Source organism: Pseudonaja textilis, chromosome 11 (genome assembly GCF_049901715.1).
Source record: "Pseudonaja textilis isolate UNSWEBS1 chromosome 11, rPseTex1.2, whole genome shotgun sequence".
Taxonomy (NCBI): Eukaryota; Metazoa; Chordata; class Lepidosauria; order Squamata; family Elapidae; genus Pseudonaja; species Pseudonaja textilis.
The window spans coordinates 7,020,278-7,041,667 of NC_142000.1; the positions used below are offsets into that span (position 1 = coordinate 7,020,278).

The 21,390-nt window shown below is 42.4% G+C and overlaps 1 protein-coding gene across 2 annotated transcripts in view; it reads right to left on the reverse strand.

Moving 5' to 3' along the window:
- Positions 1-20,646, reverse strand: part of GAN (gigaxonin) — a 51,523-nt gene extending 30,877 nt beyond the window's left edge. For both annotated transcript variants that reach the window (XM_087940551.1, XM_026714141.2), the window contains exons 1-7: positions 20,345-20,646; positions 9,413-9,527; positions 7,320-7,670; positions 4,789-5,006; positions 3,637-3,758; positions 1,359-1,471; positions 1,080-1,229 (exon numbers count right to left, since the gene is read on the reverse strand). In XM_087940551.1, the coding sequence (XP_087796677.1) occupies positions 1,080-1,229; positions 1,359-1,471; positions 3,637-3,758; positions 4,789-5,006; positions 7,320-7,670; positions 9,413-9,527; positions 20,345-20,520 (1,245 nt within the window). In that variant the 5' untranslated portion in view covers positions 20,521-20,646. The remainder of the gene's footprint in view (positions 1-1,079; positions 1,230-1,358; positions 1,472-3,636; positions 3,759-4,788; positions 5,007-7,319; positions 7,671-9,412; positions 9,528-20,344) is intronic.
- Positions 20,647-21,390: the final 744 nt, after the last annotated feature.

Sequence of the window (21,390 nt, forward strand, 5' to 3'; positions counted from 1 at the left end):
GGCAGCTGCAGCAACTACATCAACAAATCACTTCTGCAACCTTGCCAAGAAAACTGCAGGAACCAGTCCAGGAGTCAACACTGACTTGATTCTCACAGACAAGCCATCAGCTAGCTAGCTCAAAGGGTTGCTAAGAAAAAAATACTAGTTATTCTGAGTCCATCACATGATGCCAATATGCACAGTTTTACAGTGTAAAGTCAGGGAAAGTTCTGGGGTTTCTGAGACAAGTGAATGAGAATTGTCCTGTCAGGAATTGAGAATCTGCAGACCTTTGAAAACACAACTAGAGAACTATTCTCATCACAGTAATAGGATTTAGACTTATATACCACTTCACAGTGCTTTTACAGCCCTCTGTAAACAACTTGCAGAGTCAGCCTATTGCCCCCAACAATCTGGGTCCTCATTTTTACTGACCTTGGAAGGTTGAGTCAACTTTCATCTTTGAATATTAGTGGTTATGGGTGAGATGTATTGAAATCCAATAACATCTAGATGGCCATAGGTTGCTCTATTCGAGGAGCCTGATTGAGACCAAACCCCAATTGGTATTGCTAGCCGCTGAACTAAAGTTGTAGCAAGACAACTTTAAGGATTTGTGTATTTCTGGGGACAGCCAACTCACAACAACTCTGGGAAACTTTATGACTGACTTATAAATTCCTAAATCAGTGCTTAATTTTCCTTTATTTCTTCCTCACTTACCTTCTCTTGTCCCTTGTTTATTAGATACTGTAATTCCTGCAGAAGCAATTTCTTCATTCGGTTTTCAATCTGTGTAATGGCAACGAGTACCTTGTGGTCTCTTTTAAGAGAAATTTGGCACTAAGCCCCAAAGAAATTTAAAACCTCTTAATTCAAGTGCATCTTTTTTTTTTTCTTGAGGATTGGGGAACGGCACAGAAAGGGAAACTGAGGAAAACAGAGCTTATTGTTTCACACTTACAATTGGTAATATTCTTTTATTTAAAAAAACACATAGAAAAAAGGAGTGGGGGAAAAAAAAGAGAGATACAATACAGTAATTTCAGAAAGAAATACAACCAGCTTGCTTTTTCCTTTTTCCTGCCTCTTACCTTCCGAATCATTGTTAAGTCCGGTTGCTTTGTCCACGTCCTGTTGTAAATGTCGTAGGACTCCATGGAAGTGAGCACCTGTTCTCCATCCTCACCTCCCAAAACGTACAGCACCCCATCAATCTCGACCAGACCAAAATTGTGCCGGGCCTATTGGAAATACGAGGGGTAAGAACCAACTCTTAATCATACACTTCCGCAAATTTTGTTAGGCTCCAACACAAGCGACATGAGTGCCTAAGCAGCTACGGTACACCGTTCGTAGAAACTGCAAGCTACCTCGGTCATCGGTGGCAAGGGGCTCCACGTATTTGCATCTGGGTCGTACTTTTCGCCCGAATTCAGGGTAGTTTTGTTTTCATCCTGACCTCCCAGGACAAACAGGAACCCCTCTGAGAAACAAGCCATAAAGAGATATTTCAAAACACAGGTCAGAATGGTGGCACATCAAGCTATAACATGCATTTTATCAGAACGATCAACAACTGGGGAGAGAAAGAAGCGTTGGAATTAAATCACAGAAACTAATGAAAGGGCTACATCTTCAGGTTTTAATAACAGAACTGGAAGAAATACCTCCTCGTCCTACCCCCCTTGCTCAGCAGGAAACAAATGGCTGAGCAATCTCTTCTGAAAAACCACCAGTGATGAAGCACTTACAACCTCTTAGAGGTGAGTCATTCCACTAATTAATTGTTCTCACTGACAGAAAATTTCTCCTTAATTCTAAGTTGAATTTCTCTTGGTAAGATTCCACCCATTACTTCTTGTCCTATCTTCAGGTGCTCTTCTTCCTAGCTGGCAATAAGATTCCTGCCCAGCCAAACCACGATAGGTGTGAGAAGTGAGCCCGACTTTACAGCCTAACCAAGTTGCACCATTCCAGAACATTTCGGCCCAGATCTTCTCAGGAGCGTGAAAATTGGTATGCTGGACTACATCTGCAACTATTTCAATAGGCATGAGTGAATAATAACCCAGCAGGTGTAGTGGGCACCTGAATGAACATCAGACTAAACTATTTATTTATCTTCTTGAGTTTGGCTTAGTATGTTTTGTGAACACAGCCACTGTAGTTTGTTAAACGTAGTTAAGAAAACTATGGTTGGATATAATATATATATCTAATTACTGGCTCTAAGATGTTTAACAAGTTTCTGTTAAGCAGTAAAGAAAATGTACAAGGACAAAAGGATTACATCAAAAGAGTAAAAGAACCAGTTTAGTGTAGTAATGATGAGCTGGCCTAGTAAACTCAGTTCTAAGCCTCCCTTAGGCATGAATGCTGGCTGGGCGACTCCAGAGGAAAATAGGAGGAACAAGGAGTATTAGGGATATTGGCTGTCTTGAGTTACATATAAAAAAGGCAGGAAAGAAAGTGTGTGTTATTAAAAAGACATTTAGATTCTAGAAAGAGTGCAGAGAAGAGCAACAAAGATGATTAGGGGACTGGAGGCTACAAAACATACGAAGAACAGTTGCAATAATTGGGTATGTCTAAGTCTAGTGAAAAAGACAATGACAAGATAGCAGTGTTGCAACTGAGGGGCTGCCGCAAAGAAGAGGGGGTTAACCTATTCTCCAAAGTACCTGAGAGTGGGATAAGAAGCAATGGATGGAAATTAATCAAGAAAAGATTCAACCTAGAATTAAGGAGAAATTTCTTGATAGTTACAATAATTAACCAGTGGAACAGTGGCCTTCAGAAATTGTGGGAGTTCCATCACTGGAGGCTTTTAAGAAGAGACTGGACAGTCATTTTTCTGAAATGGGTCTAGGGTCTCCTGCTTGAGCAGGGGGTTGGACTAGAAGACCTCCAAGGTCCCTTCCAACTCTTGTTATTCTGTATTCTGACTATATTCATAGTCAACGAAGAATTTAAAAAAATGGTAAAATATATACAATGTGACTGAGTTCCTCTAAGACCAGGATGTACATGTTTATAGCACTTCCTTGTATACAATGTCTGAGTGGGAAATGACAGCATCTCCAAAATGGCCAGACAGTCCACAATATTGCAATTCTAAGCCGCAACCTTTTTTATACTTGCACCTACATCATATGTGCATACAAAATGTCAGGAATCCAATTGTGATGCTGCGTCTACAATCTTGCCTGTTCTAACTTCCACAAGTATGCACCCTCTGGAGAGGCTGCTAGAGGAAATGGAAGCAAAAAAATGTATTTTGGTGAAAACCTATCATACCTGTTAGAATGCAATAGCAAAAGGATAGATAAACTTCAGAAAAGCTATAAATACATAACATTTTCCACTGATCTCTTTTGAACAGTGGCTTGTATTTCTTAGTCAAAAACTGGTCACCTCATCAAATATTTATTTGATATACCACATGTGTCTGGCAAAACTAACATTTCCTCCTCCCTCCCTCCCTCCCTCTATGGTTTTTCCTCTAAACGAGAGATAAGTTAATTATTCACAGGTTAATACTTGCCCAGGATCTGATTGACAGTAGCTAAAAGATTATTTGACTCTGCAAATATTTAAAACTTTTGTACCCTTTTTCATTCAAGGGAAGGAGGGGACCATATTTCCTACCTGCAGAAAGTACACTGTGGTTTATCCTGGGTGTACTCATAGGAGCCAGCTCTATCCATAATTGTCTGTGACGGTCATACAAAGGGCACATGCATCGCACTGCAGCTGAAGGCTTCCTGGAGCTGAATAGAAAGAAAAAAGCAGAAATTAACTCATCTTTATTGGACAATTCATTGTTAAACAATTTTAAAAATGCTCTCTCTCTCTCTCTCTTAAATATTTCAGAAAGACTTGGCCTCCAATACGATTCACAAATTAATCAGTACTGGGAAAGACAGTAAGAAGCTGAGATAAACCACTCCCAAATAAAGCTTTATATATATATATTGGAGGGGGGGAAATTATAATTGATTCCTGGCTATAAAACAAATCTCAATCAGAACACAACACTTTTATTTTGGGATGGAGGGAATAGAGAAAGAAAATCCAGGAGAAGAACTCAGTTATTTTGATATGAAATTATTCCACCTTATCATTTTGGTTAGAAAATTAACCATTTTTGGGGGGGTGGGGGAGGATATGGTAGATTACAATTCACCTAATGCATCTTGATCATTAAATATAACCCAGCAAGGAACCAATTCAGGCTGCAACAAATGATCCTTTATAGTTTTCTACAAAGGTTTAGACCCAAAAGCTTTTCTGGAAGTAAAATATGGACACTTTGGCTACAACGTGGCATTTCACCATTTCTAAACATTATTTCAATATAAAAGGCGAGACGAGTCAGCTTGACCGGCAGCTGCCAAGACTTTCCCAGACTTTGGCTTGACGGTAGACATGGAGCTAACCCCGCGTTCAGTGATAAGTGTCTCAAAACAACCCATAATTCTCAAGCTCATTGGGTTCTTGCTCTTTTCCAGCCTTGCTTTTCTTCTTGCAGATGTTTGGTTACCAAGCCAGGTGAAACATCAGTAGTCTACCCGATGATGGACTTAGCTTGATAATGAAACATTTTTGCAGGAAAAGTAAGGTCAGCTCAGCGACAACCCAACCATGCAACCCTTAAGATCTGCTTATTCTCTGCTACATCGATGTCAAACCTTTCTTTGATGGAGTGTTTGACCTTTATGTCAAATTTATGTCTTCTTATGTCTTTCTGACTCCTTCCCTTGCCAATGAGACCCACAGCCGCTTCCCTGAATGACTTACACTCTTTCTTCGCCCCCGACAGTCACGATGCACTCCGAGTATCCTCGGGGTTTAAAAGAAGCCAGCATCGCCTCTTCTTGCTGGGGTGGGGTGAGTGGAATGTTGTTACATTCTTTGACAATCTCCCGAACCAATGGCTCATTCATCATTTGTTCACGCAAGTAAGTAGAGTCCAATCCAGTGACCCACACAGCCGACATAACATCCTTCATATGAACCTGGAGAGCCACAAAGATGACGGAAGTTCACAAAATGATCCCGAGCTTTAAAGTTTGCGCTTAAAATTTCCTGTTAATTAGACTTTCGCAGGAAGAGAGGCAACTTCGAGCTATCTCAAAATGGTAGGAAATTCTACACCAAGTTTTAGCAATTGTAGGCCAAAGCGGGGGCCTTGTCCAAAGTAGAGAACAAATGGTTCCAACTACTAACTCTTGTAATGAATGTGTTGTCGTTTGCCAGCAGCCTGTGCAGATGGCAGCGGAATCGGGCAACGGGGAAGAACAGGGAACAGTCCAGGAGTCTGGAGAGGACCTGCATCCAATGCAGAGATGGGGCCAGGACCATCTGGGAGTGGCGTGCTGACTCTGGAGCCTCCAGAGTCTGGCAGCAGCAAGGCAGAGGAACAAGGGGAGCCTGTTCCCAGTGTGTGTGTGCGCAGAGCTGCTAGAGGAGCAGCGGAGACAAAAGAGGCGACTCGGGAGTAAGGATTGGAGGTGATTGCCCCTCTCCTAAAGGAGTTAAAAGAGGTGCAAAGGTAGAGAAACCTTTGCAGGAAGCAAAGTCATTTGCTCTGTTCGGATTAAATCTGGAAGCTCTGTGTGGACTTTGAACTTCGGTTGTTTTTTTATAGTTAATTTGGCCCTTAGTTGTTGGCAACAATTCAAAGGAGAGAAAGGTGGGTGCTTATCTCGAGGGATTGTTTGGGACTCATTACTGGCTGGGAATGAACATAATTCCCAGTGTTGAAATAAAGCAAGAGTTGTTTGGACTAAGCGTGGGCTTAATTACAGTCTCGGGAAGCCTTGGTCAGAACAGAATGGAGACAACGGGGGCAGGGATGTGCCAAAAGAAAAAAAAAGAAAGAAGACAAGAAATAGTAGAGTCTATTTATGAGTTGAATGGTTGTAAAAATCTCAGATCCTGCTAATCTGGAGAATATGACTTTATGACAAAATTCAGCTTTCTTGTATTCCTAGTGTTCAGTCTTTAGATAAGAGTCTTGGTTTTGTAGCTAAGAAGATATATTGGACAGTGAGTGAATAAAGCCTGCTGACATCCTGGAGGTCAGGTAGTCCTCAACTTAAAAACAGTTCGTTTTAGTGACAGTTCAAAGATACAATGGCACTGAAAAAAGTGACTTACACCTGTTTTTCACACTTACAACCACTGCAGCTTCCCCATGGTCACATGATCAAAATTCAGACGCTTGGCAGCTGACTCATACTTATAACGGTTAAGAGTGTCCCAGGGTTATGTGATCACCTTTTTGCAATCTTCTGACAAGAAAAGTCAATGGAGACCTCAGATTTACTTAACCACTGTGCTGCTAACGTCACAACTGCAGTGATTCACTTAATGACTGTGGCAAGAAAGGTCGCAGAATGGGGCAAGCCTCACTTCACAAATGTCTCGCTTGGCAACAGAAATTTTGGGCTCAATTCTGTTCATAGGTCGACTACCTGTATAGGATGATGTATGAAGTACAGCAGGGGTCGCTAACCTTTTGGACCTCAGTGACCACCAAACTCATAATTTTAAATCTCCCGGACCAGAGACGCTGGGAAAATCCAAAAAAAACCTTCTGCAGGAAAATTCCCCACCCCATTTTCCTACCGATCAATCATTCTTTTATTCGGGATCACAGAATACCATCTCCAGCTCTGTTCTCAGGGGGAGAGAGAGAGAGAGACTTTTGGCTTCATGCAAGGAAAGCAGCAGAAGTCTTTCTTTCTTTCCCCCAAACTCTGCCAGAATGGCGCAGCCTCTTGGACCAGGATGCCTTGAAGGGTCCCAAAGACCTGGCGGAGTTTGGGGCAGAAAAAGAAAGACTTTTGCTGCTTTCCTTGCGTGCAGCCAAAAGCAGAAGAAGAAAGAAGCGGAAAGAAACAGCCTGGTGGCCAAACCAGGCACGTGGGGTGAGTGGGGCAAGTTCTCCCACTGAGGCCTTTCCCCCCTCCCCTCACTACTTCATGTGGTTCACAATGCAAGCGACGCATGCCTTGTGTTCCCATGGGCCATGTGGGCAGCGCAGCCTTGTGTCCCTGCTCAGCCTGGACTAATTGCTTTGGGGGTGACATTTCTCTGCGGACCACCAAAGTCTTCTCATGGACCACCAGTGGCCCCCGGCCTACCGGTTGGCGACCACGGAACTACAAGAGCAAGGAAACTCAAAGCCGAGCAAACATGACTTGACCATGTTCCAAAACAGGGAGCCAAACACCCCACATTAGAAGCATCCAAATAAACCAACAGGAGCAAATGTTGTATGTTTTATCCAAACCTCTTAAAGGTAACTTTTAAGAGCCCTGTACCTTTCTTAATTCAGGATCGTGGGAAATCCACCGAATGACTGCTTCAAAAATATGTTTTTCATCCCCAACGTTCAACTTCTCCAAAGACAGCACTTCTTTGAGTCTCTGAGGAGTGAGTTCTAGGAACTCTTCCGTGCTGCTGACGTCCCGGAAGTGTGTTTCAAGGTACTCCGAGGCCAGGTAGTGAACGTGGAGTAGGCAGTAGTGTAGCGCAAAGTCCCGAATGCCAATGCAGTTTTCCGCAGCAATGCAACCTTCCAGAAACTCACAACACAGCTTCTTTAGGTCGGTAAGCAGCAACAGGTCAGCAGCTTGTACCACATCCTGGATGGTGTCTTCGCTTAGCTTGATCTAGGGGTCAAGGCAGAAAAGTGCGGCCGGTTATGACGAAGGCTTGAGTCAAATGCCAGATAGCTTCCTACATAAGCACCTAACTCCGTGATGGCGAACCTATCACACGTGTGCCACAGGTGGCATGCAGAGCCATTTGTGTGAGCCCCAGCCAAACTTACCTGCACTGCGCATGTGCGCACCTCCCAGCTGATTTTTGGCCCATTTGAGGCTGTTTTCGCCCTATTGGAGGCTTGAGGGAAGCCTTTGGAGCCTTGGGAGGCTGAAAAATTGGCCTTCCAGAAATACCGGAAGTGCCAAAACGGGCCTGTTTTCAGCCTCCCAAGGCTCCAAAGGCTTCCCCTGAGTCTCCGATAGGGCAAAAACAGCCTCCCCTAGGTTCCAGAGGCTCTCTGGAGACTGAAAACGGGCAATTCCGGTATTTCTGGAAGCCTCATTTTTTGGCCTCCCGAGGCTGCCGAGGCTTCCCTTGAGCCTCTGGGAGGGCGAAAACGGACTCAAATGCGCCAAAAATCAACTGGGAGGCGCACGCATACACAATGCAGGTAAGGGGACAGGACAGGGGTGTTGCACACGTATGCGCGGAGCGCACTGCATTGAGGGTGCCGGCAGGAGTGTGCTTTCGGCACATCACAACAAAAAGGTTCGCTATCACTGACCTAGCTGATTTTTCCAGGTTTACTTTTAGATTAATAAACAGGTAAAAGTGGAGTGCTAGAAAAATACAAAAGGACATGTGAACCTGTTGTAGCAAGACCCATAGACTTTCTTCTTCTCCAGTAGACCCACATTTTTACTGGCTAGGTCATGAAATACAGGCGCAGAGAAGAGCAACGAAAATGATTAGGGGACTGGAGGCTAAAACATAGGAAGAACAGTTGCAGGAACTGGGTATGTCTAGTTTAATGAAGAGAATAATTAGGGGAGACATGATAGCAATGTTCCAATATCTCAGGGGCTGCCACAAAGAAGAGGGAATCAAGCTATTCTCCAAAGCACCTGAGGGCAGGACAAGAAGCAATGGGTGCAAACTAATCAAGGAGAGACGTAACTAAGACCTAAGGAGAAATTTCCTGACAGTTAGAACAATTAATTAGTGGAACAACTTGTCTCCAGAAGTTAGTTGTAAATGCTCCAACACTGGAAGTTTTAAAGAAGAGGTTGGATAAACACTTGTCTGAAGTGGTGTAGGGTTTCCTGCCTAAGCAGGGGGTTGGACTAGAAGACCTCCAAGGTCCCATCCAACTCTGTTATTCTATTTCTAAGTTGGCTTTCAGAGTCACAGAACACATAGCAGGTGTCCCATAGGGTTTGCAACTTTCGGCAAAGTGTTTGGTTGGCTGTTGTAGAAGTGAGATTCCCCACTTGGGCTTCCAATTTCCTCCAGCTGCATTTTCTTAACGGATGCTAGAGTATATGCAGAATTCAACAGATAAAAGCATGATCTCTTTGAACGATCATACTGATGCTTAAGAACGAAAGGAGTATTTATTTGACAAATTGGGGCCAAGTCTACTTTAGCTTCACAAAGTTTTCAGTGATCCACCAGGAGATCCATCAGAAACTGGCCAGGATTCATTGTGAAATATTTCTGCTTTATGAACATATTTCCTAAGAGATTTAACTTACTCAGCTGTAGACTAACTTTTGAGCAGACATGGACAGAATTGTGACCGGATACACATATGTGCATACACAATATTCCTGAAGATATATGGAGGAATAGTATTGGTAACACATACCTGGCCACTGAAGATGTAGTCCAGAATCTCTTTCATGGTATCCACAGATATCCCTTCAAGTTCAATTTTATACACAGATCCATCATCCTTGGGAGAGTTATAGTTCAGCTTTGTTCTGTAAAAGACAGACTTTAAGTTTTAAAAAAGCAACACGAAGAGGGCAAACATCTCACAAAATTACACATGAGAAACAGCCTCCAGAGTGTTTCCAATTATATAATCTTCTGTGGTTGTTCTCAAAAATTCCAATACACAAGTAGAAAATCCTTAGAACTAAGTTAACACTTCATGATGTTCAGTGCTGTCTCGTGGCATTTTAGTACTCCACTAAATGAAAAAAAACCCCCCACTCTTTTTCATTTTATTTCTCAAATCTCAGATAAGTTGTACATTTGTCAGGTCCATATGGATACCTGAACATTTGTACAGAATAATTCCAAATTATGTAAGGATACATTTTTCCAAATGCAACAAATATAAGTCAGTCTGTGACTGCAAAACAAGGCCCGGGTGACACGTTGTGGCCCTTTATCAGGAATTGCATGAATTGTCCAATTAAACCACATAATTAAAGAAAGTTTAAATTTTAAACTTCAGGGACTCTCAATTTGTCAGAATCGCAAGAATAGTAGAAGCTATTGTTAAATATTACAATGGCAGAAACAACAGAATCAATCAAGCAAAATTTGAATTATTTGACAGCTAGATTCATATGAAACCCTGGACACTGACTGGGTCTGGTCTTGAGAGCCACTACTTAAGCTAGACAAGGTTAATGTCATAGTCATGTCTCTGTTAAGAATTGGTCAAAAGGCCATGCTGTTTGTTCTGTCTTGTCAATGAAATCTCGACATAACTTTGCTGTGGCCTTCATTGAAAGAAAAGGATGCTCCGCAAAACATGTCAGCATGTGGGAAAATCTCTTCCTGCAAACCAACTAGCTGACTTGAAGCCTGGGTGATTGGGCAGGCACATGTAATCCTTCCTGATGGGAGCCCCAGCAGAATTGTTCTCTTTGCCACATACATGCACACACACACAGCCAGGAAACAGCTTTTGTGGGCAAGATTACAAAGGACGCGTTACACAGCAGTTCTTATGAGTATTTTATACAGACTAGCCTTTTCTGGTTCAGCTTTCTGATTCAGTCTATGTAATTTTCCACTTAAAAACTTGAACTTACACACAGCGAAGAAACTTGCAATTAGAAACTCTGCAGAGATTCTCAACTATCAACTAGAAGTGAATCCTTGGTGAGAAGTTATTAGAAATAAAATGCAGATTAACATAGCTATTCCCAGGACTTGTTTCGAGGTATACATTTACATGCATGAGATATGCAATAAGCTCCTAAGCATAAAAAAATCACTGAGCATCAGTTATGCAGGATGCGGAGGGAGAGCCGTAAATCCATCCAGTGACATCAGTTTAATGGAATTTAAAGGCTTGCTCGCCATCAATAACGGCCCTCTTTCAACCTCCGACTTTTATTGCACCCATGTATCAGCTTGTTAACTATTTGGTGACTTGATTATATATACAGAGCTGTAAGCTGCTAAAAGGTTTGTTTAGACAATTTATCTCTTTGTGTACTGTATATGCATTTATCTACTTGTGTGCACAGGTAGATGAATCTATAGCGGATTCACTGAGAAACATAAAACACAAAGAGTTTAATCTACAGAAACCACACAGCAAATCTAACTCAGGACACCTTTCTCAGAATCCTGAGTCAGCATTAAGCTTTTATTAAAGGTGGCAGAAAAGGGGAATTTTTTTTTTTCCAGCAAACGCCTGATTCCAATCCCTTCCCTGTAGTCAAAGTCAGGATCACTGCTGATATGGATAGCAGACACAGAGAGAGAGACAGGGGGATAGAAAGAGAGAGAGACCAAGAAGGGCGAGAGAGGGAGGGAGAAAGAGAGAAAGACAGGAAGACAGAGACAGGGAGAGAGACACAGAGGAGGGAGAGACCAAGAGAGAGAGAGGGAGAGAGAGAGAGAGACAGGAAGAGAGAGAGGGTGGGGGGAGACAGAGACAGGGAGAGAGACACAGAGGAGGGAGAGACCAAGAGACCAAGGGGGGGAAAGGGAGGGAGGGAGAGACCAAGAGAGAGAGAGGGAGAGAGACAGGAAGAGAGAGAGACAGACAGACAGACAGGAAGAGAGAGACAGAGAGAGGGAGGGAGGGAGAGCGAGCTTTTGTTCAGGTTTACGGAAGTTTCAATCCAGCACTCATTTTATTAAATTCAAGACATAACATAATGGAAAGTTCCTTGAGTCTCTCTGCCCCCGAGTTACTCATTATGTAGATAAGAAGGAAGGTGCTCTTCCTTATTTGTTTTCCTCTTCCCCCCACATACTGGAAGGGAACTGACATCAAAGCAAAGATCCTCAAATGGGAAAAGGGCTTCAGGGAGAACCAAGGGTCTATGCTCCTCCCTGCTTATGCATTCTTCCAGCCTTTTATAATTCCCTGGAGATGTGTCTGGGGTGAATCAGTGTTTAAAGAGGCGCATATAGCCTCTTTGCCCTGTGGAAGCAACCGTATGGATTTCATTACTTCCTAAATCTCACCTACAGCTACTGATCCAAAGCAACACAGCAGTTGTATTTTTTTTTTCCCCAGCTAAATCCTACATGAAAATTTGTGGGCTGCCAGAATGATTTCCCCATGTTCACCCCAATGAAGTCTTGCTTAATTATGTAATATGTAAGGCGGCTTTAATGTGGTGTGTTTTCATTCTATAGCTGTAATGTTATCCCCTTGTTTTTCTAATTTGATTTCATTAAAGTGCATTTTAGGGGGCTTTATCTTACAGAGTTGAGACCCTGAAACAGACATGCCACCCTAAGATCAGTTCCTGTCCCCCACAAAACAAACAAAGGTTTATTATTTTTTCTGCATGTCATACCTTAGGCCCTTTGGCAGCACAAATTAAAAGATATATGGTAAGCTTTAACCACACCCTGTTCCCACTGCCAATTTTCTGAAAGTTATGGTTGTATGTTTTCTTTTCAGGTGCTCTACACAAGAACCACTTAAAACAAAAACAAACACTCTGTGTAAAAAACCAAAGGGACTCTACCCTTCCATTTGCAGAAGGAGCTACTACAATATTTATACTTAAACTTCATGAACTATTTCTGTTTCCCTATCCGCTCACATATTCTCTCCTAAGTGCATTAGTAGGTCAGCGGTATCCTAAAAACTGGACCAGTTCTCTTAAAAGGCCTGCCAGAGGAGAATCTTCTCTTGGAAAGTAACTTCTATGTGAACTTCAAAGCTGATTTAGAGGTAAGAAAACGGGGATGTAAAATCCCTATTAGGAGATAGCAGCTGAACAGGAGATGAAGTAGCAACACAAGATAGCTGGGTATACGCTCCCTATTTCTGGCAAGACATATTGCATTTATGAAATGTTGTATGTGCACCAGCCCAAACTGAACCAGCTGCAGGGTGAAGGCCTCTTTATGGAAAGTTATACTGGTCCACAGACAGACAGATGTTGGTAGATAGATGTTTTTTCAACTTCCCAGTCTGCAGCTGAGAGTTAGCACTTAGCCCAAAGTCACCCAGCTACTTTCTGTGCCTGGGGAGGATTAGAAGATGGGCCTCTTTGCATTTGGTCTGGCAGCTTAATTACTACATAACACCCAGCTCTTGTATATACAATAGACACACATGGAAGATTTAACATACCGTATTTTTTGGAGTATAAGACACTCTGAAGTATAAGACGCACCAAGCTTTTGAGGAGGAAAGAAACCTGCCTCTGCCTCCCACCAATTTGCCTCCTTGCAGCAAACAGCCTGTTCAGCTTCAGACCAGCCTGATCAGTGCAAGCAGCTGATTGTCAGTTGGATCAGCTGTTTCGGGCTGCAGGGATTGCCATCGCCTATTGCCACTTCTCTGTGCCCCATCTTTGGCCTCCGTGCACCCCGTTTTCCACTTGTTCAGGTTCTTCCCACCCGGAATGGGCAGAAAATGGGGCGCGCGGTGGCCAAAAACAGGATGTGGAGGCCAAAAATGGGGTGTGCAGAGGCAGCAATAGGCGATGGCAATCCCTGCAGCCTGAAACAGCTGATCATTGGGAGGCCGATCCAACAATCAGCTGCTTGTGCTCATCGGGCTGTGCTGAAGTCATCAGGCTGTTTGCTGCAAGGAGGCCAATTGCTGGGAGTCAGAGGCTGAAGGGTGGAGGCAGGTGGGTGGGCGGGGCTTTGGCAACATTTGTTGTATAACACGCACCGCACAGACATTTCCACCACTTTTCGGGGGGGGGGGGGAAGAGTACATCTTATACTCGGGAAAAATATGGTAAGTCTATGTTTTGGTTTGCTTTCTCTGATAATTTATTTATCTTTTTGGACTCATGCACACATTGTAACTTTGAGAACATGCTTTACTTGGGGAAACCATTTTCAGAACGAAATCTGGAGCACTGTTCTTCTCTTGGTTTCCAAAGTGTATGTAAGTCAACTACTGAACCTTGGCCAGGGTGACTTTGGGCCAGTCACTCTCTCAGCTCAACCCATTTCACAGGGTTGATATTGCAGGGAAAACAGGAGGCCAGAAGGAGCATTATGTACATTTGCTTCCCTGAGTTACTTACAAAGTAACAAAAGGAGGATTTTAAAATATTAAAACAAACACAGCATATAAGTCAGTAACATAGTATCTAAATGAACTTAGGGTAAATTTTTGTTGTTGTTGTTAACATGGATGGTATGCAAATATTCTATATTGTAAATACATAATCATGTTGCAGGACACAAAGTAAGCAAACTAGGATAGCATGCATGGCTTCTGAAGTTTCCTCCAACCTTCTTAACTGCAGTTCCATTCTGGTTCGGGTGACCAGAAAGGAGAAGATGAGAAGCTGCCATGGGGCATTGTTGCCCAATTTTCTCTCCGACAGAAATGTCCTGTGGGAATTATTCCTAGCGTTTTTCCTTTTTATCCCACCTGGCCCCAAATTCAAGCTCGATCTCTCTTTGCTTTGCTGCTCCCTTCCCATCAAAGTTTTGTTGTGTTTTGCAGAGCTATCCCTTGTTGATGGACAAGGAGAGACAGTCAAGCGTTCTAAGCCCAGTGATATCATCATGTTTTATTCCCAACATACTATTGGATGGGAAGATGAATAAAAATGAATCACCTCCTGAATTCTAAGTTCTGAGTTCTCAGATTTTTCTTTTGGGGATGTAAGCAAAAAGAGTCCAAATCTAGGGTTGGCTACAGGGGACTTCAGATTAATTCTACCCATCAACAACCCCACAATGTTTAGGAGCTAAAAAAAAAAAAAGAACAACTCTGCAATTATTTGCTATATCTTTTCAAGGGAAATAGCAACTGCAGGAAAGAAAATAGAAATGGTGGAATGGCTTGTAAATACCATTTCTACTCTATTCATTCAAGATTGAGGATTTGGATACTATGCCCACATGACCAGTGGTAGCTTAGATAGCAGCTTAGAAGAAAGTATATTCAGTCTTAATAATAATAATGAAGATCTACACTCTCACTCTTTCTCTAATTACCTTTCATCTGATAAAATTGTATGAGTCAGTTCCATGCACTCTCATCTCCATACAGAAATGAATTATTTTTCATCTACTGTTAATCTTCAAGGACAGATAGAAATATATGTTTGCATCTATCTCCAAACTCTGTATTTTACCCTCTAAACTCTTTGTTTTACCTGTTATGGATTAAATGTATGTGAATATTCATATTATTGAAAACATTCCATCCATTAAAGACTTCCTGTTCCAAGGATATAAAAAAGATCCAATGGACCTAAACTATATAAAAAAGATCCAATGGACCTAAACTATATGCTAAAATGATAAAACTAGTTCAGCTATTTACAAGACATGTAACACTACATGAAAACAGATGTTAAAAACATCTGAATTGTAACTATGGCTGACAATCCATGTCAGAGCTCTTAAGCAGTTTTTTTTGTATGTATGTATGCACACACACATATCTCAGCATATTTTATATAGAAACTAATAAAAAAAGGATTAATCTACATATCGCCAGGTGGGAAAATGACAGCTGTACCGCTGTTTAACATATTTATTACAGTGCTTGTAAAAATCTCACGTTATTCCAAGTTACCTTGATTTTTGAACTTATCCTACACAGTGGAGAACCAGGTCTTCACATGGAAGAAATAGTATAATAAATCACCGCTCTCTTTCCAAGGGTGTCACAACATTATGAAAACTCTAATTGTATCCTACAATAAGGACCTTGAAATACCCAGGCATCTTTTAGACTGAAGTGTTCTGTTGCTTGATTTAAAATGCATATTTAAATAATGTATTTAGACTAGAGGAAGGGAAAAAGAACTACACTGTTTAAATTATATGTGACACATCTTCAGCTTCATATCTGAGAAATATTTATGTAATCAATTGTGAAATCCGTCTCAGTTGCTTACTGCCATTCTCTATTCCCAGTGTTACCATGCTTTCTAGACCATAAATCCTCCAAGAAAGGCCTCTTTAATTACCTGACAGTCAGCAGTTTCATCGCTCTTCTTCACCATGAAGAATACCTTTTTGATTTTCACAAAGGAGCTGATAGCTGTAATTACCAATATTACCCACTGAAGTCTTGGTAAACAACAGGCGCTCCCCGTCTTTTTGCATGAATGATACATCTGATTTTGTCAGTAATTTTCCCACCACCCCACCCATTCATCCAGATGCAAGAGGCATATTCTAAACTTCATCCTACCTGTCTTAAAGAGGAAGCCAGCAATTTCCTTCTGTTCACAGCACAAGGAAAGGACTGGTTTTAAGAGACTCCAACAATTAACAGAAGGGTTGCCCATGAAAAGAGATCAACATAGGAATCTCCTATTATCAATCTGAGAGCAGCCAGAGGTTTGTTTACACTTTTTAATCTATGGTATTGCCTTTCTTGTGCTGGAGAAATAAGTATGTACAGAAGTAGGAAATGGCAGGACAAAGGAAAAGAAGGGGGGTTGGTAACTAGCTGGGCAAGCAAGAAGTAAAAAAGAAATCAAAAGAACAGAAAAAGAAAACCTCAGAATCCATAATGTGGTTGCTCATACATAATTTTACCTTTGCTACAAATTTTAAATTAAGCAATATGAGACTTCTCATCTGGTTGTTCTTAGAGCTAGTCTGATCTCATGGTTTGAAGGCACACAAGATAAACATTTTCTTGATGTTAATCAGGCCTGGATGAACGGTCCTACAGAGATGGCCAGGTGAGCAACTATCAGTTCCATATTAGAAGCTAAGATACAAAATGAACTGAAAGCTAATTTCAACAATCTCTTTCCCCTGACATGACTTCATACTTTCTCATCGAGTTCACTAAGTTCCTTAGTTGAAGAACTGATGCATTAATAGGCTTAATTTTTCAGTGAGAAGAGACAGGGCAGCATTACAGGGAGGAGGAGATTCCGCACATGCTCAGAGACAACTTCCTAGTTTAGGCAAATTATTTAAGACATTATATAAAGGCTACACCAGCATCAAAAATGATTGTCTTATTTGCTGGGTTTAAAAATCTGTGAAAGCATAGATTCAGCCACCCTACTTTCAAAATTATTTCTTATATAGTTTAGCGGTGTGAGTAAGCCAAGCAGTTCTGGCTTGTTCAGCATACAGTTCAACAAGTGAAGGTTATATGCAAAGCCAGGCACCACCTAGCAGGCAAGTCATGGAAAAATGTTGTCAACAATTGTCAAGAAGCCATGCAACTCTTTCACAATCACAGGCAGGAACTTGTTTAAAAAAAAAAAAACACAGAATCCAAGGCCTGCTGTAAGGCTGCCAGTTCAGCCAAAGCTTACTCAGCATATCTGAATAGCCTGCCTAAGCAGGCCACAGGATTATTCCACTCCATGTCCAATAATGGCTAACTTTTAACTGATCCCTGGATTTCAACATTAATGCTGCACCCTGAAGCCATCTGTCCTAAAAGGATAACTGGATCACAACTAGATGAAAGGGATGTTCCACAAAGAGGAGGACTTCTCCAGGATCCTCCTGCCCAAATGCCGTTCTGTTGACACCCAGATCATGCCAATCCTGTTAGGAGGGAGTTGAAGGCTTCTTCGCTGGGCCTCTCTCAACCCTTTTATAATAGTTACAAAAGATTATCTGAACTGGAAAACTAAATCCTGGCACAGCCTCTCTAACCACCGGTGGCTTTACTGACCAACTGGAAACACCGCAAATCCTGTGGGAGGGCGTGAAGCAAGATCATTTAATCCTGCTTCTCATTTACCAACAAGTCACTCAGGGAGTTTCTCAAACATATCTGATTGGCCTGTTTACCGGTAATGTATTATGATGCTACTCTTCTGGCACCCTTAAAAATCATGCCGATTTAACGGAAAACTCTCATCCCACAAACCTAAATGAATTTAAACAAACACAAGCTCCTACAGAAAATGTGTGTGTGTGTGTTTGTGTCTGTGTGTCTGTGTGTGTGTAGGTAATCTGAATGATAAAAATAATACTGATTTTTCCACTGGCATCCCTGCAACATCTCTTTATGGCTATCACAAGCTAGATAGGGATTTGTAAGAGGCTATCACAAAGAAACAAAAGGTTTGCCCTGTCCCTTGCATCATCTTTGCTACTAATTTAACGTATGGCTATTTAATCCACTATCAAGGAGCTCCAGGCAGCCTAGTTGGCTATTTGGTTCTTACACACATTCTGCTAGGTGTAAGAACCAGCTACTCCACTGGGTAATTTGCATTCATCTTGAATGGTGGATTCTTGGGAACTGAATTTGGGATCAGCCATAAAAGACTAGATTTCTGAACCTCTCAGCACACTGGGTTACATCTGCATCAAGATATCCTGATGGGGATGAGCCAGTGGAAATGGAACAAGGTTTGGCACGATACCGTGGTGAGAAGGGAATGACATGTTTTTATGTCATTGTTTATTGACTCTGTGGTGAGTCACCTAGGATTAGTGTATAAGATAGGCTGCTATAGATGACTTATAAATAAAAAATCAAACTCACTTCCATTTAATCCTCTAAGACTATAGAATATAGCATGACTAGAATATTAAGAATTTAGGCACATTGTACAATTATCATTGTAACTAAAATAGCTTATTGAATTACAACTGAGAAGATAGAGCAATAGATGGCCTATATAGCTAGATTTAATATTAAACAAATGAGCCAGTGAACGTTTTATACATAACCCTAACCCTATTGCTCCCATATTCATTATCTTCTAACTCTGCCTGATTTTACTGTATTTTTGGTCCTATATTTCATATCTTCTGGTTATGGGGAAAAAATTATGGAAAAATATATGCAATAATATCCCATTTTGCAGGAGGAGCAAAAAACAAACAGCCTTTCATCACATTCTGTGACAGCCAGTGTGCGATGCTGGTTAAAGTGCTGGAAATCTGACTTCTAAAATATTAGAAACTCGGTGGCAGACTTTAGGCTTTTAACCTTCTCTAAGCCCAACAGGCCTCCCTCACAGGGTTGTTGTGGCAGGAAACAAGGGAGACAAGCTACCTTCAACTCCTGACAGAAAACCCAGGCAATGCAGTGCACGGAAGAGACAAACCAAGGAGAGACAGGCTTAAAAGTCCCATTTCTCAACCTCAGCCCAGATGTCCAGAAGGCTTTATTTAGTTAGGGACTAAATGCATGTATTTAGCAATAATTTGCATTATTGCAAAGACTTCCATCAAGATGGAAGGGGCAATTCTGGGAGCTGCAATCTACCTGTCTAGGAAAGGCAGAAGTTGAGAAGGGGTCCTTCAGAGGAAGGGGCTCTGCAACAGTTCAGGGGACCTTCCAGTTGCTGCCCCACACCACAACCAAGAGGTGATACCCCATTTTTGTGAGGAAAAATATAGATAGGAAATGAGAATGAACACCATCACGCTGCTAAACAAATTCCCTCAACCCTGTCAAACTATTTACAAAGTCTGCATTACTATTATTATTAATCCTCCCATCCATCCTTTCACCCATCTCCTCCCACTTGTGATTGTATGACTGTAACCTTATTGCTTGTATCCTAACGATTTATATTCAGTTTCCTAGTATGATTTGTTTATTGTACCCTATGACTATTATTAAGTGTTGCACCTGATGATTCTTGGCGAATGTATTTCATTTTTTCTTTATATACACTGAGAGCTTCTGCCCCAAAGACAAATTCCCTGCATGTCCAATCAACAAGGCCAATAAAGAATTCTATTCCTCTCTGAATTCTTTTACAATTTGGAACAATTGGCATAAATGGCTAAAAAAAACAGAACCAAGAAGGGAGACAAAAATGTTAATTGAAACAACCCTTAAGAAAGTAGAAATAAAATTCTGTAAACTATATAAAGATATAAGAATAGTAATTATAGCTACAGATATTATTTAATAGTAGATAAACGCAATATAACGTATTAGGATATTTAAATCAAAATCATGTCTAGAGGCCAAGAACGTTGTTGATAACCGTGATGTTTTACAATGAAAAAATAAAAATAAAATTAATAAAAATTATTTAATAAAAGAATTCCATTCGTAGAGATGGAGAATAAAAATGATAAATTGATAGCTATTATAGACAGATATAAGTGGAGATAGATGATTGATAGAGAAAGAGAAATAGATGATAGAGAAATAGAGAGAGATGGATCAACTTTATTGTCACTTTGAATGGACACTCATCGGCGGGCATTAAAAGGAGATCCCGCTGCCTTCAGCTCTCAAAGGGTCACCTTGACACGACATAAACGTGGCAAAACAAACCCAAATCCCGCAGATGTTATACGACCCAGAGAAACAACACAGGGGAAACAGACCAAGCGCCCCACCACCACCCCGCCGCCCATAGAAGCAGCAACGGCAACCACCGGGAGGGTCCGCTCCCCGCCGGGCCCGGGCTCCGCTCACCGCACGTAGGGGCTGGCGGCGGCCAGGATGTTGGTCTGCACCGGGATCTCCTGCCCGTCCAGAACCAGGTTGGCGTCGCAGAAGCGGCCCTCCTGCCGGAAGGAGCTCAACGCCCGCAGCAGCCGCGCCGCGTGCTGCGGGTCGGAGACGGAGCTGCCCGGCGCCCCGCTCGACATGGCGGCCTCGCCGCTGCTCCAACGACCCCGCCGCGACTCGACTCCACTCGACTCGACCTCACCGCCGGCCGGGAACTACCATCCTCCTGCCGCGCCGCGCCGGCGCCGCCTGACCTCATCTCTGCGCGACGGTCACGCCCACCCGGGGGCGGCGCCGCGAGGGTGACACCGCCCCCGCGAGGGGGGGGGCGCGCCCCGCCCTCGCGGGGGCGGAGCTCCCGCCGCGCCTAGCACGTGCTGAGCGGCTGCGGGGGGGGGGAGGGAGAAGCCGCTTTCCCTGACTACAATGCCCGTAGTTCCCAGCCGGGAGGCGGGAGGCTGGCGTGACTTTTCCGCCTTTCGCGTTGTTTATAATGACTGGAAGGGCCTGGCTTTCTGGACATGCTCAGAAGGAAGGCAGGGGCTGCCGCGTTGAGTTTCCAGCCCAGCCTTCCAAATGGGGACTACAGTTCCCAAGCTTCCCAGCCAAAAAAATAGGGTCTCTGGTTTTAGGGCTTTACTTCCTCTGGAGGACACCCAATTAAGGAAGATTTGACAATGTGCAAAGGAGCAGTGGTGTTCTGTGCGCAGAGACAGGTGTGATAAATCGCACCAAATGTGGATTTTTCAGGCTAAAAAAATGCCCAGAGTTGGAGTTTTTGAGAAGGTTATTCTTCTCAAGGGGGATGTTGCAAAGATCCTGATTTTGTCAGCTGGAGATCGGACAGCCTGGGTTTTAAGATCCCGCGGTCATTCCTGCTCACCTAGCAAGTTCGAAAGTTTACTTTATTGGCATTGCACCTCCTACAATGAAATTAAATGCCATCTTCAGTCTACATTAAAACTATAACAATAAAAACACAAGCACATCCATCGCATTCTTTATAATTG